The 23,194-nt window shown below is 52.1% G+C and overlaps 6 protein-coding genes across 6 annotated transcripts; 5 read left to right on the forward strand and 1 right to left on the reverse strand.

The window, feature by feature from the left end:
* Positions 1–686: 686 nt before the first annotated feature.
* PG994_003402 (N-6 adenine-specific DNA methyltransferase 2) lies at positions 687–2,089 on the forward strand (the record flags this gene model as incomplete). The annotated part of the gene is made up of 5 exons (XM_066854811.1): positions 687–712; positions 804–963; positions 1,322–1,438; positions 1,587–1,776; positions 1,866–2,089. The coding sequence occupies 5 exons, from the start codon at positions 687–689 to the stop codon at positions 2,087–2,089; spliced, it is 717 nt and encodes a 238-aa protein (XP_066719089.1).
* Positions 2,090–6,093: 4,004 nt separating this feature from the next.
* PG994_003403 (Zinc finger protein bud20) lies at positions 6,094–6,527 on the forward strand (the record flags this gene model as incomplete). The annotated part of the gene is made up of 2 exons (XM_066854812.1): positions 6,094–6,323; positions 6,401–6,527. 2 exons carry the CDS (start codon positions 6,094–6,096, stop codon positions 6,525–6,527), a joined length of 357 nt encoding a protein of 118 aa, XP_066719090.1.
* A 314-nt stretch (positions 6,528–6,841) lies between these two features.
* On the reverse strand, positions 6,842–7,663 carry PG994_003404 (DASH complex subunit DAM1; the record flags this gene model as incomplete). Its single annotated transcript, XM_066854813.1, has 4 exons — positions 6,842–7,046; positions 7,097–7,151; positions 7,210–7,282; positions 7,364–7,663. The coding sequence occupies 4 exons, from the start codon at positions 7,661–7,663 to the stop codon at positions 6,842–6,844; spliced, it is 633 nt and encodes a 210-aa protein (XP_066719091.1).
* A 1,689-nt stretch (positions 7,664–9,352) lies between these two features.
* Positions 9,353–10,990, forward strand: PG994_003405 (CRAL/TRIO domain protein; the record flags this gene model as incomplete). The annotated part of the gene is made up of 3 exons (XM_066854814.1): positions 9,353–9,988; positions 10,042–10,404; positions 10,472–10,990. Coding segments are annotated over 3 exons (1,518 nt in total), but the record flags the coding sequence as incomplete, so codon positions are not given.
* A 2,747-nt stretch (positions 10,991–13,737) lies between these two features.
* PG994_003406 (Aconitate hydratase) lies at positions 13,738–16,328 on the forward strand (the record flags this gene model as incomplete). Its single annotated transcript, XM_066854815.1, has 5 exons — positions 13,738–13,914; positions 13,957–14,419; positions 14,484–14,611; positions 14,662–16,095; positions 16,158–16,328. The coding sequence occupies 5 exons, from the start codon at positions 13,738–13,740 to the stop codon at positions 16,326–16,328; spliced, it is 2,373 nt and encodes a 790-aa protein (XP_066719093.1).
* Positions 16,329–17,387: 1,059 nt separating this feature from the next.
* On the forward strand, positions 17,388–21,234 carry PG994_003407 (uncharacterized protein; the record flags this gene model as incomplete). The annotated part of the gene is made up of 6 exons (XM_066854816.1): positions 17,388–17,565; positions 17,745–17,882; positions 17,963–18,388; positions 19,204–19,453; positions 19,561–20,680; positions 20,737–21,234. The coding sequence occupies 6 exons, from the start codon at positions 17,388–17,390 to the stop codon at positions 21,232–21,234; spliced, it is 2,610 nt and encodes an 869-aa protein (XP_066719094.1).
* Positions 21,235–23,194: the final 1,960 nt, after the last annotated feature.

Consider the following 23,194-nt stretch of genomic DNA (forward strand, 5'->3'; position numbering starts at 1 on the left):
CCTTTTTGTTCCTTTCGTTAAGCTGAATCCTATGTCTAGAAAGGGTTTATGTCGTTTGGTGGCAGGTGGTGAGATATTGCGATATTTCGATCTGTAGCCGGGCTGTCCTTACTTGGGGGGGGGGGGTGCCCACGGAGCGGCTTCGGGAGTTCGGGACATGGTATGGATGCACTTACTGGTCCGGTGAAACTTACTACTCACTTAGCCACGGACGCCGCGACGAACCGCGTTGAAAAGCTTTGGGCCGCAGCATCACCCGCCGGCTTACCGCTTTTTATTACAAGCATGGCGACTATGCGTGTGACCGCTGGCCGATCCATGTGCTAAATCCCGATACTAAAAACATGGTTGGCTCGCGCCCAGGAAAAATTGTCAGCCAGGAAAACCGGGTCAGCCGAAACGATTCCAGAAAAGTTGGAACTGTTTAGTCAAGCATGACACTTCACTCGGTTTTCTTACTCGTGAGCTGGCAAATGAGAAAAAAATAAGAAAAAAATAAGAAAAAAAATAGAGGTATAGTAAGAGGAACTGAAGGACTTATCGGGTTTGTTTAACTCATTTTCTGTTAACTTTGTCGCCTGTGGTGTCTTGCGCGCAACTTTTGGTGTGCTGTTTGCTTTCCAAACTCGCTTATACGCTCACTTGGCCGTTTACCTGTTTTCGCGATACAACCGACAGCAAACAAAATGGCGGACTTTGACGATGAGCCCATGTAAGTAAGGTCACACACACAAACTTGGCGAATGTCCCTTTTCGGATTCGGCCACGAAGATCAAGTTTGCTGATTAGCTCGCCCCTTATAGCACACTGTCCGCCGGCGCATTGGACGCGCTCAAGGAGTTCTACCACGAGCGGGATGTGCACGTGGAGAAGTTTGAGAAGCTCAAGACGCAGGCCGACGCTGTCGAGATCTTGAGCATGCGGGACATGTTCAAGGAGGACTGGCAGGAGAGCCAGTTTTGGGTAAGTGCTCATCAGCTCGTCTCAGAGGTATCTTCTGGGACTTCGTGCCAATTGGTGCGGAGTTGTAAATGAATAAAGGGGGGTGTGGACGTATGGGGAAGACAACCGCATAGGTCTGTCTACTTGTTCGCATTCGCTGGATTGGTAGAGAGCATCTGAATTCAGTGGGCCTCTGTCTCCAGAGATGTACAAAGCTCTGAGATGGGACAAGGGGGTCGCTTTGGGCTACGCTCTGGAAAGCGCCAACGTCAGAGGGGGCGGCAGACGGACACCATCCATGGGTTTCTGCCTCGAAGCTGCCAGGGGCCGAAGAGGTTCGGGCTACAAGTTTGGATTCGGGAGCTGACGACAAGACCAGTACTCAGATGACTGCGCGACGCTTCTCGCAGAGCAACTACTCGACGGAGCCACCGAAGAGACCACCATTGCGATCGTGTCTGCACCCAGCGTGTTCGTCGCTATGAAGAATATCCTGGTAAGCCGATTCTTTCTATTATTGAGTTCGGCCATCGAAAGCCGAGGGCTCGGTCGTGTAATTAGTTCTCATCCATCCTGTCCTCTCTTGCGAATCGATTTCTTGTAACGGAAAGGGGGTCCGCCAAAGCGCTAACCATTCCAAACAGAACGCTGCCGATTACACTCTGCCGAAGCCCAAACTTCACCTCCTGGAACACGATCGTCGATTCGACGTGTTCCCGGAGTTCATCTACTATGACTACAACCATCCCCTGAAGGTGCCTCTCGAGCTTAAGGGAAGCGTGGACCGCTTCATCGTGGACCCGCCGTTCCTGAACATTGACACTCAGACGAAGAGTAAGTTATAATACCACATGTCACATATCCCTGATCACTTCACTTGTCGTCGGTTCTTCACTAACACCTGACCCCCTCACTCCCAAAAGCTTCTCTCACGATCAGGCACATCACCAAGTCGGTCCACCCGGAGGAAGTCCGCGCCATCATCTGCACGGGCGAGCGCATGCAGGACCTGATCCTGCGCCTCTACAAGTCCTTCGGCGTGCGCACCACCACCTACGAGCCGGAGCACCACGAGCTCCAGAACGAGTTCTTGTGCTATGCCAATTATGAGGGCTCGAAGTGGGGTCTCAAGGCGGCGCAGGAGTGAATGAATGAACGATATAGACATGTAGATATAGAACTTGCGCGCTTTGGATATGATTGATTGGGTATCGATGTTTTTGCCTTTGCAAAGTGCTAGAGAGAGAAAGAGAGAGAAGGTAGACAAGATCTGAGAACGAAGATACGAAGCATACGAAGAAAGAGATTAGCCCGTAGAGGGGAAAAGGGAGGCTGATACCATAGAGCAATAGAAGAGAATGCAAGTATACTTGACATAAGTTAACCAAATAGGCATGCTAGGATCAATTTAGGAATTAGCGAGGCTATGAATCCAATAGGAATTGGTTGTTACTGTTTCGATCGTGTATCCTTCAACGAGTCACGGGCATTGGGACGAACAAGTAAATCCCGATAACCCTAAAACCCCCAAGAGGTTTACATAATATAAAGTGACCTCGCAAAAGTCTGCGCACGCACCACCAACACCTTAAATCTTATTTTATTATCTTTTCCTTCCTTCTAACTTACTTTTACCATAACTTTATTAAATTAATATAGATTTAAACGAGCTCGGTCGTATTTTAATCGTAAATCGTAAGCTAAATGGCGAATACTCTTCCGAAGCTATTACGGCTATTTCGTGCTCTCTATCGCCGGTGTACTAAGGCGTACTATTGCTAACGCGTTTAGCATACGTCGGCCAGCTATTATTAATAACCTCGTAAAGCGCTTTATTAAACGAAAAACATTAAAAAAGAAGCCGAGACCTAGTCGCCCTCATAAATTATCGACTCGGTAAAAACGCTATTTATTTTAATTAATACGCCGGAAGCCCCGTACTACTTAAAAGGAGCTCTGCTTAAATATAAATATAATGCTAAGGTCCAGACCACGCTCCTTCTCCGTCGACACCGCACGCCGCAACCTATGTAAAAAAAAGGATCGGCTACTGGCGCGCTGCGAAGCGCATCCTCTTAACGAATGATAACGCTAAAGAGAGACTCTTTCTGCCGTTATTGGTCCTCGCCGACGCGTCTGAAACAGCTGATACTCTGCCTCTTTTCCAACGAATGCACGATCTAGAATGCACCGCACATACCGGGCCGTTGGGTCTTCCGGTACTGCTCAGAACGCTTCCGGAAGGACCTAATTAACCCTGAACCTCATTCCAGGCCTCGGATTAGCTTTATAGTGTAGGTAATGGTGTAGCAGAGGGATGGAGAGGCTGGGACCTCCCCCTTTATCTTTTGCCGGGGAGATCCCGACTCTCTAGGCGGCGGCTTCACTTCTGCCCGGTATATTAAGGTTTTAGAAGCTGCCCTTCTTTTTAACGAGCCTGGGGACCCTTTTATATAGGATAACGCGCGTATATATCGATCTAACCCCGTAAAAGAGTTCATCGAATTAAAGGGCATCTGGACGATCTAATCGCCTGCCTATTTACCCGATCTAAACCCTATTAAATAGGTATAGAAGGCCTTTAAGCTTAAAATATATAAAATAAAGCCTTAATTTTAATACCTTAAAGAGAATATAGTATACGAAGCGTATACGAAGGAAATAATTAAGAGGGCGTGGGCTACACTAAATCCAGAAATAATACTCCGGCTACTACGTTTTATCCCTCGTCGCATAGCTACTATGCGGCGCGCAAGGGGCTAGTATAGTTACTATTAAAATATATACGATTACGATTAAAATAAACCTGAATATAACCGATTTATAACTAATTTAACTGCGCTGTTACTATCTAAAGATAGTGGTGAAAGTGCTGGAAATCGGCTGCAGGTGGTGCGTGCGCAGACTTTAGCGAGGTGATTTTACCTGCTCCCTTCCTCTCTTGGGAGGCCCGTCTATACATATATCCATATGATCTGGATGGTCTTGTTTGAATCGAGAGCAGTCTCTTCACGAATATGCCGACTGTGGTCTCTTTCACCTTAGTCAATGCTAAAATGTACTCGATCAGCCGTTGCCATAATGTGATGATACGTCTGGATTGAAGACGTTGGAGCTACGTTTTATCTTGCAGGTTCTGCGATCTAGCCATAAAACTCTCGCTTCTTGCCGGTTCTATTGCGTTTTTGGTCTTCGCGTATCGGGCCAAGGTTCACTGCAATGCTGAGGTCGTAAAAGACCCCGACTTCTATGTTGCACTACTGCAAGCGTCGAAATGTAGGTATCTAAGCACCTTCCGCATTATGGCACGGCTACTGATGGGAAACTACTTTTCGTCTATGGGCTCCGACTGTGTTTCCCATCTTGTTTGCGACGATAGGGGGTGGGACGATACAGACACTCATCCAGCGGCGCCTCCAATGCGGCGTTCGCCCTTGAAAAGTTGGATCGATCTCCTGGCTTCTAGCACCACCGTGGACGATGCCGCGACTGCCCAGCTGGCCGTTCGGAGGTCCAGCGTCCTTGGGTGCTGCCCTCATCGTCCTCTGGGCCTTCTCTCCGATCGGGGCCCAGGCGTCGCTGCGTCTCCTCTCGATTGGAAACATCACTGATATATACTGAGCGACATCGACTTGAATCCTAGCGCATTGCGCTCCCATGTATGATATAAACGTGCCTTTCCGACATATTTTCCTCGGCGCAGAAAATTACTCTTCGGGTTGGCAAGTAGGACGCTGCGCTCACAGTTCCATTTGGCCGTTCCGTCAGATGATGGCATAGACCGAGTCCGCATTACCTTGTAGCTTTACCTTGTTAGTAGTCACTTCGCTTTCCATGCCATCTTAACTGTTTTCTGACTCGAGGTTCCGTTGTGCTGAGAATCGTGCTGCTCAAGATTTCCCGTTACTACGTTGGAAATGGAGAAAACGTGGGTGGAATACTGCGAAGTTACCGGTATAGGAAGAGCTCAGATATGTAGGCCTCCGACTCCCAACTTCATCGTCGAATCCAGTCTCCCGAAGAGGCAACCAAACCACCAACGTGGCAGGCAAGCAAGAGCAGAGCTAGCCGCAGACTTCAACAGGACTTACAAACAGAAAACGAAGAGAGTCAAAAGGAATGCTGATGCAAATACATATTGGGGAATAACGAGCCCCTGCTTGCTTTCGCCAGTCTGTTCAGTACCTCCTTCTCTCCCCGAAAAGGAGGCGCTCAAGCAGCAGACTGTCATGCCAACGCCCTCAACTCAGGCAGGTCATGATTTGGCTTCACTTCATATGTCACTGACCCGCTACAATACGTTTCTCTATCGTATACATATGGCAAGCCAGAGTTGTCCACGGCGGTTCTAGAACAAATGAATGGCGTTATGTTGGGAGGATATTGCACCAAACAGCTACAGGTTGGAGGTGTTACGTGGACTCAACAATATACAGGGCAGTTGACCGAGACCCAACTCTGGCAAGAAAAGGCCTTGATGGATCCTTCCTGTCGAATTGAGGAAGGTTGAGTATTCTTCGTAGCCCTCAACATGGTGCGACTTCGTTAATGTTACTCTATACCTACTTGCTGCATTAAGGGGCTAATCGTGACACTCAATGTCAGCGTACCTAGGAAGGTGTGTATTAAACCATTTCAATTTCACCAAGCGATCAAAAAACATGCTGCAAAAGCTAAAAACAACTCAGTCTCGAAAGATAAATCATCAAGGATGGTATAGGAAAAAGTAAAAACGAAATGTTCACGACATCCGCAGGATTTGAACCTACGCGACCGAAGTCATGAGATGGCTGAACCTCGCACTGAGGATTCAAGTCTCACCCATTAACCACTCTGGCAGGATGTTGGGAATTGGTTGATGAAGTAAAAGCGCTCTAATGCAACTTATATTCTATTACACTGAGAGTGTCTTATCAGACCCACCGGCGCCCCCAGAAATTGGCTTATCGCTGATAGAACTTTTAGAGCCATACCCCACCGAAATATTTCCTTATCCCATCCCACCTGCCCAACCTCATCGCAGTGATTGCTTGAGTGAGCAGCTTTATCAGTCATTTTAACTCAGCCAGTTTGACAATTGCGCACCAGCAACTATTCCCAGAGCGAGCGAAGACAGACCAAACTGCCTACGAACCCGCAGGACTTTTCACGATGGGCATCAAAAACAAGCGCACGACGACGAAAACCCGTCGCCATCTGCGTGACCTCGACCAGATCAAGGCCGACTTATTATCGCCAAAGCACCTGGCGCAATACAAGGAGACAAAAGCGACCGACGACCTCCCGGATTTGGGAAAATGGTACTGCGTCGAATGCGCCAAGTGGTTTGAGAGTGAAAGGAATATGCTTTTCCACCAGAAAGGAAAGCCTCACAAGAGAAGGTAAGTTCGACTCGAGTAATCCATTACGAACCACCTCTGTTCGATATTACGAGTTCTGATCATGTCACTTCCTATAGAGTCAAGCAGATGAAAGAAGAGCCATATACCCAGAAAGAAGCCGAGGCGGCTGTCGGGCTTCGGGTCGACAACGAAGGCCCCGAGAAGCCGGCTGTTGCAGACGATGATGAGGCCATGATGACTTGAGATGTCACATACAATATGCCAATGCCAATTTTCTGCAAACCATCGGCTCCATTGGCGCAGCAGTTCAGCTGGCTATGACCATGCATGACCTGCTATTATCCCACAGCATGACAGTGTCTGCAAGGCGTTCTGATACCCCCATCGCGATAATACCGGGTATGGCTTCTTATCGGACTGTCCCCGTACCTATCTGCCATGTTTAGACGCGTTGAGGCTACCTATTATGCAGAACAATTAATGGCAGCCTAGACTGACCCTTGCTACAATACATGTTGGTGCATTTGCGCACCCAGGCTTGCTTCACGGATCTACACTCATCGAACCCCTCTTCCTCTCGGCAAAGCACTACCACGGCCCCGAGCAATGCCCGACCTGCCTCTTTGCGAGCCGGAAACGCCGCCGCGTGAGGGTTGAGGCATGCGAGACTGCCGAGACGGCCGCGGGGCTGGCGCTGAGAATTTCTTGGGCGTGGGTTTGGAGGTAGTTGACGGGTTTTCGACGAAGGAGAAGTCGGTGGTCCTGAATTGGCGTCAGTAGGAACCATACAGTCAAATGCAAATACAACTTACATAAAGGTTGTCTCCCCATCCGGCGGCTCTCCACGCTCTGTACTTCGAGACCGGCCTAGATAAATCCGTCGTGTCAGTCGCCGACTTTGTCAGTTGTGATGTTATTATCGTACCTGCAGGCGGTGCTTGTTCTGGTTCTTGCTGTGCTTGTTGCTTCGCTCTGCGAAATGATTCGGCGATAGGGCCCTTTAAACAATAAATGTTAGCCTCCTTATCCACTGCAGACACCACCTGCCATTGTAGTAACAAAGAATACCCCTTTCATACCTTGGGGAAGTCAACACAGAAGGCGTTCATGTTGAGCCCGTACAGGAAGCTGGCGAAATCCTCGCTGAACCGGGCCAGGCTCTCGTGCATCAGCTGGAAGTGCATCATGTTGGCCTCGAGGTCGGCCACGGCGTCGGACAGCTCGGCGAAGGCGGGCTCGAAGACGTTGAGCGGGAACGGCTCGTGGCCGCCCTCGACGGACCGCTGCGCCGACTCGCGGAAGGAGGAGCGCGAGGACGGGCGCAGGGGCGTGGTCGGGCGCGAGCGGGAGGTGGAGCGCGGGCGCGTGGGGTTGTCCATTGTGGCCGTACCGTACCGTTCCTGGTATTGGACTGGACTGATTGGGCGTTGGTTAAACTGGAAGTGGGAGGGGGGCGCAGGCAGGCAGCAGCTTTTGCGGTTCGATCGTTCGATGGATGGGGGCTGGGGATGGGATCGAGCGTCGAAAGGGTAGGTAAACAGTCGGTTTGGGTTCGCTTTCTCTGGCGGTGACACACGGTGGCGTGTGTGTGCGTGGAAGTGGAAGCTGTCAAGGTACCGACAGGATGAAGTCTAGGTGAAGACGACGGGGTTGTTTCAGGTGTTAACCTTACAATGACAATTTGTTGGAGTTTGGGATGTGATAGAGTGCGAATAACCTCGTATCTCGGATAGATGTCATATCGTGTTTCGCAGATGCTATCGTACACATGCAGACAGACTACAGCAAAACCAATCAATACCCAAGGCCTAAGGCCTAGCGCTTAGCGGGGTCAAACAAAGTCAATTGCACATTGTTTTGCTGTCCCGCACTTTAGCTGGCCCGAGCCTGGACATGAAGCAAGCCTAAAAGTACCTTACCCAGATTGAAGATGCAACACCAGTACAAGGGTCTACTGGCACAGCAGGCATAACAAGCATAAATAAATAGAGCCATCAATGCAATGCAACGAAACACCACAAATGATGATAGGTGACGCTGTTGATAACAAGCATACCCAACCCAAACCCGCGGATCCCTAGGTAAGCGTGGTGTTCTGACCAATAGCGCAATTAGTAGAGGGGATGGGCACTGGATTGGGCCGCTTGGGTGCAGCTTCCCGGGGAACAGGCGGAGATTTGGGGGGATGAGATGCAAGAGATGATGACGAAGGACTAGTGGTGCGCGACTGGAGCCACCCTCCATCTCACCAAAAAGCCAGGATTTCCAATATGCCAACAAACGATAGTCAACATCTCACTGGGTAGCGCTGTCGCATCTTGCAGCGCCTGTTCTTCTCGTGATCGTGTTCCTCCTCCTTTTATTTCTCTCCTCCTTTTTGACTCGCTACACCCTTGTCGAAACACCTTTAAGCTTCTGTCAACGGGTGCCATCGCCAACCCGCTTTGGGCTCACAAATCTCGACCCACGAGCACACGACACCCTCCCATCTGAGGCAACGGGGAATTTCGATTTACTCCAACCAGCTCTCCAGTCCGCCGGGTCAGAGTTGACTACTTGTTCGAAGCGACTATCCCTACATACCACAGCCCCTGCTTGTGCTCTGCAGCAAAACACCGACCTCGCTTCCTTGTGAATACAAAGTGGAGGGGCTACGCAATCTGCCCAAGCTATACCTGAGCCTGCGCCTCGATTTGTACGGGCCACCCGGACTTGGCTACGTCCCAACATACCTTCGGGCCATATGAAAGCCGCGCTGGGCATCACTCCTTCTGTCGTCCTGGCCAAATCATTGAAACATACGAACTGCGTGTTTCCTGCGCATCGACTACAGTCTCGGCCACTCCAAGCAGTTAGGCCAACTTTCCCCGCTCTTGTTCGTATCCCAAACTCTAACACGGTCGCTACACCAGACTACCGTTTCGTCTTGGACGTCACTGCCGCGGTCGTCACGTCGTTTATATCAAACAAGTCCGCGCTTCTTTCGGGGGAACAGAGAAGCTACTCAACTTGAGACTTCGATTCAACCTACAGCGACCACTCAGCGCTATCATACTCTACACAGCAGCTCGAGCTCACTTCTTTACCTGGTTCCATTCGTTGTTATTGGCATTGGAGGCATCGTTGCATACGGCACTAAAACGACCGAGGTCGCAGTACCTGAGACTTCAGAACTACTAGACCAACTCAAGGTTGATCTAGATATAGATCCCGAGATGGAAGGTACCTTGGGGAATTTGACGCCTGAGGAGCAGGCCAAGTTGTGCGAACTGTGGAAGCTCATCTATCAGATTTGCGGCGTTTCGGAGGACGAGATCGCTGAGACTGAAGCCCCTGATAATGCTCTTCAGCCAAGAACGGACTCCGACGGCTCCGGTCAGCCGAAGAAGGAGAAGAGGCGCTTAGGGCTCTTCAAGAAAAAGGATAAGAAGGGCAAGGAGAACACCGACGAGAAGGCATCTGCCGTGGCTTCTTTCGATGGCATCAAGGACGACGACGCCGACGACAAATATGGCCAGAACAAGGTCTTCCGCGAGACCTTGGCCAGCCGGTCACCCGAGAGCATTCGGCACACTATGTGGGGGATGATCAAGATGGACCATCCTGATCAGCTGTTATTACGCTTCCTGCGCGCCCGCAAGTGGGACGTGAACAAGGCACTGGTTATGTTGGTTAGCACCATGAAGTGGCGACAAGACTACAAGGTGGACGACGACATTATGCTGAACGGCGAAGAGTACTTCGTCGAGCAAGAAAGACGGGCACAGAAGCCCAGAAGACCTTTGCGCACGATTTCCTGATGCAGATGCGCATGGGCAAGAGCTTTGAGCATGGTATTGATAAGGATGGGCGGCCCATCAACACGATTCGGGTGCGCTTACATAAAGGTGGAGACCAAAGCCAGGAGAGTCTTGAGAGGTACACCATCTACTTGATTGAGACGACACGTATAATGCTCAAGCATCCTATTGAAACGGGATGCATCATCTTCGACATGACTGGTTTCTCCATGGCGAACATGGACTACACGCCCATCAAGTTTATGATCCAGACTTTCGAGGCCAACTATCCCGAATCTCTAGGTGTTGTCCTGGTGCACAAGGCGCCCTGGATCTTCCAGGTATGATGTAACGTTCGCTGAAAATCCAACGATGTACTAATTTGTCGCTCTTGTAGGTATTTGGAAGGTTATTCGAGGCTGGCTGGACCCCGTTGTTGCCGCCAAGGTGCATTTCACGAACAATGTTAAGGAGTTGTCCGGATTTGTACCTATGAACAGGATACCCAGCGAGCTAGAGGGTGAGGATCCTTGGACCTACCAATATGTCGAGCCCACGCCAGGCGAGAATGCTAAGATGAAGGACACGGCGACCCGGGACAAGTTGCAAGCTGAGCGCGAGGCCCTTTATGAGGAGTTTGAAGCCAAGACACTGGAATGGATCCACGAGACGGACGCCGAGAAGCGCAAGACCTTGGGAACGCAGCGCGATCAGACGTCGAAGAAGCTGTATTCGAGCTTTTGGCAGCTGGACCCCTACGTGCGCGCCCGCAGTCTGTACGACCGCGTCGGAGTTATCAAGGGCAATGGCGAGGTCGACCACTACCCGGCGAAGAAGGCTTCCACAGATGCTCTCGATGAGAAGCGCGCCAACGGAGTTGCGGCGCCGGCAGTCGCTGCGCAGACTAATGCTGATGATGTCGATTGATCTGCTTGTACTCCGAAGAAGGAGAAGAAGGATTAGGAAATCCTTGGAAGGCTCATTCTGCCTCTGTATCGGGATATAGGGGCTCGACTATTTACATGTAGAACAATTGGGGGGGGGGGTTACATTCGAGTGGTTTGCATGACTTTGATACCAGAAACCTCTCCCACTCACCCATTGGCGGAGAAGATAAATACACAACGTCGTTCGAACTTTGCATGAGCTCAGGTACATATCATGATGTCGATTTCATGGTCTCTGTAGAGATGCCAGCGTACCCCTTACCGTGGTACAGCCAGGACGTGGTTTGGTTCAATTCGTCTGTTGGCGATTTTCCTTGACGAATGGAATTGGGACACAGTACTCCGTATCTGAGAATTCATCATATTGCCATGGAACTAATCCAAATCCTACTGTGGTGTGGGGAGATGAAAGGCAGTCATGTCTCTCGTATGGTCCCGTTCTGCCGTCGGAGCCGCATACTATTCCTCCTCGATTGAAGCGCAACGCCGTTTCTTGGAGAGCACTCAGTTCACACATTCACACATTCGGCGCCATTGAGGACAGGTCCTAAGATGAGCCAGCTTTTACCACAAATGCGAGACTGATTGTCCACAGTAAGCTCTACTACATCAAAGGGGGGAGGCCACATTTTGGGGTGATGGAAAGTACGCATATGTAACGGCCATCCACAGCACCATGACACGTAGATCAGATTCAATAGGTAGGTAAATGTGTAGAACCCAATTGGCATCTTTCCGCTCAACTTTGGATCCTTGGTGGGTTGATTTTACTTCATTATGCAGTAATGATGCTTGCTGTCATCGCTTAGACCAACCAGTTCTCATAATTCGACGTCTCCAATTCATTCATTGGTTAACCAGGCTCGAGTCGCACATTGCATCCCTCTTCGGATGGAGGAAGGGGCAACTACAGACATACATATACCTCATACGTACGGATGCTCGCCGGCTTTCACTCGTCTTTCGGCATCGAGCAATCCGGGCAACCGGGCAAATGGTTGGAAACATAATAAGCCAAGAGATTTGGCTTCGGTGCTTCGCGGAAAACCGAGCGGATATATGAAGTCGGCCGAGGGGTGCGGCTCCTCATTCTGGGGCAGGACCCAATGAGCGGATGGCGACGGTATGGGGCTGGCTCCACTTCGAGATCTCCAGGTCTGCAAGATTTTTTTCACGTCTCAGGAATGCCATGGCAACGAGGGGAGGGGTATATGGGCAGCTGACAGAGAGTACATGGTCGTGAGGCTTGAAGTAGAACCCCTCCGATGAGGAATATAGAAAGGCAGTATATGGATAGATAATTGCGTTAACGTGGGAACGCATAGCTGTTGAGTATACCTTACGTATTATGTGGCGTGGCAGTATTGAGATTTGAGATTGTCCAATAGCGTTACACTAAAACTAATCAAAGCTCTCGTTTCAGAGAGAGGTTCACTTTACCATGGGCCCCTGGTTTTGCATGTGACCGAGGTTCGTGGATTTATTAGTCAGGTATTCGTGCCGCATCCAGTTCGCCAGCTAGGTTACCACAAATTGCATCCCTATAGAAAATATTGCTAGGTTGTTCATTGGTGATAATTCGATGCAGGTATGAAGAACCTATCGTGGATAAAGCATGCATTGCAAGCTGCAGACGAAAGCACCACCTACTCTCGCAGTCAGACCGGTAAGTATGACTTGGTCTTTGAAGCAGCAGCTGCTACGTCGTGATAGAGTAATACGCTTAATCGAGAATGTGCTCCGGATGCCTCATACTTCAGATATGTATACATTTGCTCAGTGTTTAAACTCTCAGCGGTTACGACGAGCATAGTATAGATGATTTCCTAATATACCATACCAGACAGCGAAATTCAACGGCTGCAGACAAAGGACAAAAGGAAGCGTTGTTGCACAGCATCATCAAAACCCGAGTCAAGGCTTAGTCTAACCTTTCGTGGTTATTGATGCATTGCTGGTCAAAAGAGCCGCGTCCACATTCCGGTGTGGGTTTGTAGCCCGAAACAAGAGCTTGCTCCTGTGTGCAGAGCCGGAGTCAGACACCCGACTCAGAATAGCTGCCAGCTACATACATCGTCCCTGGTAGCAATGCCGATTCTTGAGCAGGACGAAATCATACATTGAAAACTGCAACACAGGATCTTGAGGACTTCTTGGGTAAGAACACAATAGTTATGCAGTAGGTAAACACACACGCACACAGGGCCAGATAAGGAAACATTTTGGGCAGATTGATGTCGAGATAACGACAATATGACGCCAGCGTGCACCTCTTGACAATAGCGAGGCCCTGATTCGTCCGCTGGACCGAGTCGCAGTCGCTGTTACCGAAGGTACCGCTGGGAGTCCAGCAGTTTTCTGGGGCCAAGCTGGCAGCAAAGCAAGGTCCAGCTCGGCCTCTAGCGCGGAATCTGGGGCACGGCAGGCCTGTAGACTGTGGCCTTCGCCTTTTTCATCAATCGCAGGCCAGCAACACAAATACCTCTCCACCTTTTCCTCTTCACCTTGTCTCGTTTTCCTCATACACATCGCTCCTGGGGGAGAAGTCAAGTTTTTTTCTTTCCTTTTCTTTTTTACTTGAACATTGGGAGACAAGTCTGTTACTGTCTCATCCTCTCCACTTCCCTAATTGCGTTCTAGGAGAGCTTCAATCGCTCCTCGACTGATATCAGCTCAACGCCACACCCCTCCTAGTATCCTAGGTACTCAGGACCAAGTTTCGTCACAATGTTGGCAACTCGACAGGTCCTGGGCAATGTTGCCCGCTCGCGGGCCATGGGCAACCTGGCCCTGCGACGCACAATGGCCACCGTCTCTGATTCTACTCTGGACAGAAAGGTAAGGAGAAAGAGAGCAGACGACAACATGAGTGTTGCTGTCGCCGTCCCCGCTACTGCTGCTGCTGTCGAAATGGAGTGCTGACTTATTTCCCGCAACTCGTCACAGGTCAAGCAAAACAACTGGGAGGAGGGCAACTTCATCAACTACAAGAAGATGTCCGAGAACCTCTCCGTGGTCCGTAGCCGCCTCAACCGCCCTCTGACCTACGCCGAGAAGATTCTGTACTCTCATCTCGACAACCCCCATGAGCAGGACATCGAGCGCGGCGTCTCCTACCTGCGCCTGCGCCCTGACCGTGTCGCCTGCCAGGATGCCACCGCCCAGATGGCCATCCTCCAGTTCATGTCGGCCGGCATGCCCTCCGTGGCCAACCCCACCACCGTCCACTGCGACCACTTGATTGAGGCCCAGATTGGTGGCGAGAAGGATTTGGAGCGCGCCGTCGGCATCAACAAGGAGGTCTACGACTTCCTGTCCTCCGCCTGCGCCAAGTACAACATTGGTTTCTGGAAGCCTGGTTCTGGTATCATCCACCAGATCCTGCTCGAGAACTACGCTTTCCCCGGTGGTGAGTACTGAGTCTGATCTACATCATGGCTGCCATTGGAAGAAAAGTAGCTAACAAAACACAGGTCTCCTTATTGGTACTGATTCACACACGCCTAACGCCGGTGGTCTGGGAATGTGCGCCATCGGTGTTGGCGGTGCTGATGCCGTCGATGTCATGGCCAACCTGCCCTGGGAACTGAAGGCCCCCAAGGTCATTGGTGTCAAGCTCACTGGCCAGATGTCCGGATGGACTTCTCCAAGGACATCATCCTGAAGGTTGCTGGCATCCTCACTGTCAAGGGTGGTACTGGTGCCATCGTTGAGTACCACGGTCCTGGTGTTGACACTCTGTCTGCCACTGGTATGGGTACCATTTGCAACATGGGTGCCGAGATTGGCGCTACCACCTCTCTGTTCCCCTTCAACGACCGCATGTACGACTACCTTTCTGCTACTAAGCGCAAGGATATCGGTGATTTCTCCCGCTCCTACGCCAAGGAGCTCCGCGAGGACCAGGGCGCCGAGTACGACCAGCTGATCGAGATCAACCTGTCTGAGTTGGAGCCCCACATCAACGGTCCCTTCACCCCCGATCTGGCCACCCCCATCTCCAAGTTCGCTGAGGCTGCCAAGGCCAACAACTGGCCTGATGAGGTCAAGGCTGGCTTGATCGGCTCTTGCACCAACTCTTCGTACGAGGATATGTCCCGTGCCGCCTCCATTGCTAAGTCCGCCATGAAGCACGGCATCAAGTCCAAGTCCCCCTTCTTCGTCACTCCTGGTTCCGAGCAGATTCGTGCCACTATTGCCCGTGACGGTCAGCTCGAGACCTTCGAGGAGTTCGGTGGTACCGTTCTTGCCAACGCCTGCGGTCCTTGCATTGGTCAGTGGGATCGTCGCGACGTCAAGAAGGGCGAGGCCAACTCGATTATCTCTTCTTACAACCGTAACTTCACCGGCCGCAACGACGGCAACCCCGCCACCCACTCTTTCGTCACCTCTCCCGATCTGGTCGTCGCCTTGTCCATTGCTGGCTCGCTCTCCTTCAACCCCTTAACTGACAAGCTCAAGGGCAAGGATGGCCAGGAGTTCATGCTGGACGCTCCCACTGGGGCTGGCCTGCCCGACAGGGGCTACGACCCTGGCAACGACACCTACCAGGCCCCTCCCCAGGACCGCTCCTCGGTCCAGGTTGCCGTCGCTCCCACCTCTGACCGTCTCCAGGTCCTGTCTCCCTTCGAGGCTTGGGACGGCAAGGATGCTACCGACATGCCGATTCTCATCAAGGCCCAGGGCAAGACCACCACCGATCACATCTCGATGGCCGGCCCCTGGCTCAAGTACCGTGGCCACTTGGACAACATCTCCAACAACATGTTGATTGGTGCCATCAACGAGGCCAACGGTGAGGCCAACAAGGTCAAGAACGCCACCACCGGTGAGTGGGATGCTGTTCCCGCCACCGCCCGTGACTACAAGTCCAAGGGCATCCAGTGGGTCGTTGTCGGTGACTGGAACTACGGTGAGGGATCTTCCCGAGAGCACGCCGCTCTGGAGCCCCGTCACCTGGGTGGCATTGCCATCATCACCCGATCCTTCGCTCGTATCCACGAGACCAACCTGAAGAAGCAGGGTATGCTTCCTCTGACCTTCGCTGATCCCGCCGACTACGACAAGATCAAGCCCGATGACAAGGTAAGCTATATTTATCAGGTTGTGACACTATTATTTCAGACAATTGCTAACTCATTTCCTAGGTCGACATCAAGTGCACTGAGCTCGCTGTTGGCAAGCCCATCACCATGGTTGTCCACCCCCAGGATGGCAAGTCCTTCGAGGTCAAGCTGAACCACACCTTCAACGCCCCCCAGATTGAGTGGTTCAAGAACGGCTCTGCCCTGAACACCATGGCCAAGTCGCGCGCGTAAATACAACGAAGTGTGTGACGAAGTGAAATAAAGATACCCGCCGGATGGACAGAATAGAGAGGGCGTTGAAGACACCGGGGACGGCAATTGAGCATTTTTAGGGAGGCTTGCTTTGAATTGCCAGTTTTTATACGGTCTTCTGGTACGGACGTTATGTTTTTCATGGATTATAGCCCGCACATGGGAGTTGCCTCCTCCTTTTCTAGTTATCTGTACAAATTCATATGTTCGAACTCAATATTGGGGTTTCATTGCTGTGGACGTGATGTGATGCAAACTTTTCAGAGACACGATGTCGATCTGTTCCTCTAACGACGTTTGAAGCTCTTACATGTAAATAGGGCATATGTGTCGGGGATTGTACTCGGTATGATCTACTAAAAGCTCCATGTCCTGACTTACATAAGGCAGCCAGGCCAGGTGCCGACGAGCCTAGCGTCATTGCCTGCAAGGGTTTGGGCTCAATACATATGCGGGTCGCTGATTGGATGCATGTTGCTTGCTCGCTATGGACGCTACTTTATGGACGTTCGGTTTCGCCATGACAGTTTGTCCCATTAATTGCACTGGTCGAGTATTTGATGACACGCGACCAGCTCGACTCGTTTCTGGAAGAGGGACTTCCACCATCCCATACCTACCCTCTTGAAGCTTTCCTTGATTGATGGAAGGAGCTAAGGTTACTGGGTTAGAGATTCGAAAAGCCTTCTGCTAAATTAAAGCGAGAAATTGGAACACCATCCACTCCTTGGGAACTAGTAGTACTGGAATCTGCTTGGTCATTAGCTCCTTTACCTGCCACAGGCTTTCTCCATCCCGCCATCGCCCATCATCAGCCAATTCAACAGGACGAGCAGCGCAACTTTTGCGCTTGACGAGGGAACCTGCCACGGTCCCAATACAAGAGTTGCGCAGCCCTAATTTCCTCGTTTTGCGAGCGTGAGCGGCATCTACACTCTTTCTTCTGAAATTCCGAACCTCCCAGAAGAAGCCCGACCTCCCGGCCCCGAACCTCCTCGCGCTCTCTCTCTACCCGCTCGACCCGAGACGAACGGGAGAATGCCCAACGTACAGTCTTTCAGCACCCTGAGGGCGCGCTCCTATGTCTTCCGGCTGCCGCTGTTCACGAGGTTGATGGTGTTGGCCATCGTGGTGCTTTGGCTGGTGGGCATACAGAGCGCGTGGGATCTGAGAAAATGGGGTGCATTGATACCGAATGAGATGAACTTTTTCACAGGTGGGTGGACTCCCTTTACCTCTACCTCTTTCGCTTCTGTGACCGGACCTACGACGAAGTTTGGCATGATACGGAGGTTGCCTCGCCTTGCGCTGAGCACACAAGAAAATACATGGGCTTTAGTCATCATGGGAGGAAGAACCGGTAGTAAACTGGGACAGCTGCTGACTGAGATCTAGCATACCGCATGAATACGTTCCCATTAATACACCTGAACCTCCTGCACGCGCTGCTGAACCTCTTGGCCCTCACCCCGCTCCTGGAACGCTTCGAGAGCGAGTACGGAACCTTGACGAGTGCGGCCATGTTCTTTGGACGTGAGTAGTCCCCTCCTTATATCCTCGCGAAGGCCCCATTAGTTTGTCGCTCGAGAAACTAACGGATCCAACATCCACAGCTCTCACCACGATCCCTGCCGTCGTCTACGTGATCCTCGAGCGCGTCATCTTTCGCGTCAACACCCCAGTCATGGGCGCCAGCATGTGGGTGTTCCTCCTCCTCTCGGTAGAGGCGATGCGGACGTACAAGATCAACCCCTACTTCGTCATCGGGACGGTGCAGGTGCCGACCTGGACGACGCCGCTGGTCATGGCCTTCGTCACGGCGGCCCTGATCCCGAGCACCAGCTTCCTGGGCCACCTGTGCGGCATCGGCACCGGCTACCTGTTCGGGCTCGGCTACCTCAAGTTCATCGCGCCACCCGAGAAGATCCTGCGCTGGATCGAGGGCAAGCTGAACCTCCTCCGCCGGCTGCCGCACTATGTCAGCGTCGACCAGAAGACGTATGGGCGGTTTGGCGTGTTGCCGAGTAGCAGCAGTAGCGGTAAGCATCTTTCTCATTTCCTTTCCTTCTGACCCCCTATCTTGCCTGTCTTTGCATTGAACCAGCTTGCTAATTACTCCGGAATACGTATAGGTAGTGCGAACTTGAGCGGACTCGTGGGAAGCACACAACGGCTTGGCCCATAGTCGTGTCGGGCCAGTGAGGAAGCATGGTTTATGATGTGTGTGTTTGGGTTTTTTGTGTGTATTAGTCGCATATTATATGGCATCATCATGGCGTTCTTCGGCATACTGCAAGGTGCATATTCATTCCTAGATACCAGGGCACGATTCTGAATCAACTGTGAAATTCATCTCACTACATTGTCCTACTTGGTTGAGCATGCTCTCATCAAGGATACAGGCTTGGCAAGGTCGCATTGGTGAGGCAATATGGAATGTGAGGTGTTTGCAAAAAACGTATTCTATTCTTACCAGCAATTCAAGTTAAACTCTCCCAAAATCTCCTGGCAATGACTAAATTTACATATTCCAGTTGTATCGTCAAGACAGGGGCGGCCGTCCTCTAAATGCGCGATGTGTCCAATCGCTGGGCAGGCGGGACGCAGTAGCATTTTAGTACAGCGTTCACCCCTGTAAACCAATTAAGCTGGACCCCGAAACCCATTAAACCTCCAACGCGACATCACCACCACGATTTACTTTCAATGCTGCTCACAAGCTCCTGACACGCAACCGCCCGCTACCAAATCCACGAAGAGCAATGCCGCGATTAATCTGTAAGCACTTTGTGATACGGCGAAGCATATTGCAGTGCAAGATGAGCTAACAGACACCCGTGTGGTGGTTCGACAGCCTCGGCGCTCTTTGTGGGCCGCAGCCCGAAGCTGCAGAAGGCGCCCCCCTACATCAGCCTCCTCCTCATCGTCGTCGGCGTCGCGTGGCTCTTCATGCTGCCGCTCAACGACTACAGCCGACGCACCTACATCTCCGAGAATGCACTGCTGCCGGGGCAGGTGCACACCTACTTTGGCGGCAGCGACCAGAACGTCCTGCGCGCCTACAGGCATGAGGTCGGGGCGCTCGAGAACAAGACCAATACCGAGTACGTGGGCTTTCGCAATTGGGCAACACACACACACACACACACACATATATATATATACACGGAAGACTGACTGACTCTTGGGCGTGGTGATTTGTGGTATACAGGATCAATGATAAGCTCGAGCACATGTTTCGGTCCATGGGTCTGAAGGTCGGCCGCCAGAACTACACCTACACGACTTCGGGCAACACCGTCGCCGGCGAGAACGTCTACGCCATCCTCCAGGCCCCCCGCGGCGACGCGACCGAGGCCATCGTGCTGATCGCGGCCTGGCGCAACGTGAAGGGCGAGTTCAACCGCAACGGCCTCGCCGTGGCGCTGGCCCTGACGCGCTACTTCAAGCGCTGGAGCCTGTGGTCCAAGGACATCATCCTGGTGGTGCCGCCCGACAGCCGCGCGGGCACGCAGGCCTGGGTCGACGCCTACCACGACTCGCACGACTCGCGGCGGGTCGCGGACCTGCCCATCAAGTCAGGCGCGCTGCAGGGTGCGCTCGCGCTCGACTACCCGCAGGAGGAGCGCTTCGAGGGCGTGCACATCGTGTACGACGGCGTCAACGGGCAGCTGCCGAATCTGGACCTCATCAACAGCGTGACCAACATCGCGGGCGGGCAGATGGGCATGGGCGCCTCGATCCAGCACCTGTTCCACCACAGCGACCAGTACCGCGACCGGCTCGCCTGCATGCTGCGCGGCATGGTGAACCAGGGGCTCGGCCACGCCGTCGGCCCTCATAGTTCTTTTATCCCGTACCACGTCGACGCCGTCACGATCCAGCCCGTCGGGCAGGGCTGGCACGACGAGATGGGCCTGGGCCGGCTGGTCGAGGGCACGTTCCGCAGCCTGAACAACCTGCTCGAGCACCTGCACCAGAGCTTCTTCTTCTACCTGCTCATGCAGAAGGAGCGCTTCGTCAGCATCGGCACCTACCTGCCCAGCGCCATGCTGATTGCGGCCAACTTCACCATCACCGCCATTGCGCTTTGGGTCAAGACCGGGTACGCTCCTGAGAAGCCTGCTGACACGACGACGAAAGATGGCAAGGAAGACGCCAAGGAGAAGAAAGAGGGCATCGATGCCAAAACAAAGGTTGAGCAGAAGAAGAAGCCTGAGGAGACGCCGGTGACTGTGGAGAGGGAACTGTACCTGCCCCTTAGTTTGGTGACGGGATGTCAATTCCTGGGTTTCGTTCCGTTGTTTGTGTTTAACCACGCACCAGCCAGTGTACGTCCTTCCCTTGCCACCTATCTATTCATACTAATCATCTCATCTTCGTATAGCTATTGGCGCCCCTGTTCGTCGTGGTCACGCTGCTGTCCCTGGCCCTGCCCCACGCGCTGTCGTTCTTCCTCGTGACGACGTACAAGCCGACGCACCAGCAGTACCAGCTCATCACCTCCTTCTTCCTGCTGCTGCTCGGCATGTTCCTGTCGACGCTGGCGACGCTCAACTTCAGTTTAGCGTTTCTGGTCGGCCTGCTCGCGACGCCGCTCACGTTCGTGCGCCCCTTCCCCCAGCTGCCCGCGGCCCGGTACGCCTACTCGGCCCTGCTCGGCCTGCTGAACCCGGGCGTCGTGGTCCTGGGCGCCGCCGCCGTCGCGACGACGTCGCTCCTGAACGGCGGCAGCGGGCTGGGCGTCGGGCCCTGGGAGGCTGTCCAGAAGGTCCTCGAGGAGGGCGCGTTTGGGTGGAGCGTTTGGGGGATGTATACGCCGCTCATTTTCTGGTGCGTGTGGTTCCCGGCCTGGTTGGTGGGGAGTGTGGTCGTGCTGGGGTAAGGAGGGGGTTTCTGTCATTATAAGCGAGCAAGATGATGGGAGAGAAAGAGGGAGAGGGTTTGACCGACGAGGTCAGTCAGCAAGGGTCACCAAGATTAAAAAGCATGGGGGGTTTAATTTTACATATGCCCGGTCAAAAGGGATAGACAGCGTGGAAGGCTGAAGCAAAGCAACGGAAGGGATACCCCATAGAGAGATGCAAAAACGAGGAGGCGGATGTGCCTGCCCCTTTTCCAAACATTTTCGAGATGTTACATTGGTAGCTTACAATGAATGAGCCGGTTTAAGGTTCACTCTTCTCGTCGTTTCGCTTCGCCTGGTCCTAGCAGAAGCCTGCATAGTTGTAGGGCAGCTCTACAAATAAAGTGGCTTGATCCTTATGTTAGAGCATAACGTCTACCCCGGGCAGCTATATGCCCGTCTGGATTCGTGCTCTCTCCAGTAATACCACCCTGCATCTCTCGTATACCGAACCAGTCCGTGGACCCATCCCCCTTCGACCGATTAGCGCCAACCCATCTCGGCGCCAACCTCTGTATGCCCACCCTTATAAGCGAACCAAGTCGTCCACACGAGAAGTCAGTCGCTGCCGACGAGCCCTGCTTGTCACCGGCCAAAGCAAAAACCTTTGCCTCTTGCTCATTCATCTCTAATCTCACGATACCCACCACCCACCTCCGCGGCGCCTCAACAGCCAGTCCCCTTCTGCTGCCCTAAATAAGCCACCATAGCAACGATTCGTCTCATCTAAAGAGAGCAACCAGTTCGAGGCGTTGGTTCGGAAATATGGGGGATGTGGTCTAGTGGTACGACGTTTCCTTAGCAGGGAAAAGATTCTGGGTTCGATTCCCAGCCTCTCCAGTTCCCGTGCTTTACACGCCTCGGATCGCTCGGGTTGTTTTCTTTCTTTCTTCTTTTTTCACCAAAAGGGGATATGGTCTAGTGGTATGACGTTTCCTTAGCATTTAGTTGCTATTCCTGTTTCGATAGGAGCAACAACAGGCTTGGAAAAGGTTCTGGGTTCGATTCCCAGTTTCTCCATCTTTCTTTTTGCTCTTCTCGACCATGCGTTAGTATATTAGTTGTATACTGCCTGGATGTTGTCGTGTATGACTTACCTCGGCAAGATGATGGGAGATATAAAAGGTATTCTCTGCACTGCCCTGGTTACGCCGCTGTCTTGCAGCCTCTTGTCTTAATGGTGGTTGTTGTATCCCAATGTAGATGTCTCGGTCCTGGCAGCTGCGCACCACGATACGTACTTTTTAATATATGTATATATTTCCTCGAGAAATCCCCTGCATAGACTTCACAGTTGCCGGGTCGTACTTGCTATACATCTATCTTTTTACATTAGAAGCGTACGAAAGTGTGGTAGCTTCCCTCGTAAGGAAGTCTGGCAAGAGCAAAGCACACCTTAGCACAATGCAAATGTGATGTAATACGAGTGTCATTCCTTCCTGCATGTCTGTAGCTACGGAGTGCACTTCCTTTCTGTACAGTCCACTTTGTACTCCAAGGGAGCAATCCACCTCAACCAATATGGCCCTGCTCTTGGATCGTAGAGCGCAGGCGGTTGTTTGACGAGGTTCTGACAAGCTTCCTTCTATCACCTCCTCAGAGACACCATCCGCATCCTGCTCCCCCAGATGGGGTTTCTTTGATCACAATCTCCCCGGACGGAGTACGGTACCCCTCCCAGCAATTCCCCCAGTTGAAGATGCAGAATCGCTCCAGACGCACTGCCCCTTCCATTAGAACTTGAATGTCCCGTTTCATCTGACGACTAGCTTGATCTCCGACATCAAGATTTCTGAAGAACTCGATCGCAAGATGCTTTAATTTAGGTACTTGGCAAATCGCTTCCGCGAATGGAGCATTCCATTCCTGTCCCTGAATAGCCACTCTGGTTAGTATTCCATATCCTCGTCGAAATCAATCGAGTCCCCAACAGCTCTAA

The sequence above is a fragment of the Apiospora phragmitis genome (assembly GCF_038363925.1).
Source record: "Apiospora phragmitis strain CBS 135458 chromosome Unknown utg000004l:1.0-3135199.0:1.0-3139288.0, whole genome shotgun sequence".
Classification (NCBI taxonomy): Eukaryota; Fungi; Ascomycota; class Sordariomycetes; order Amphisphaeriales; family Apiosporaceae; genus Apiospora; species Apiospora phragmitis.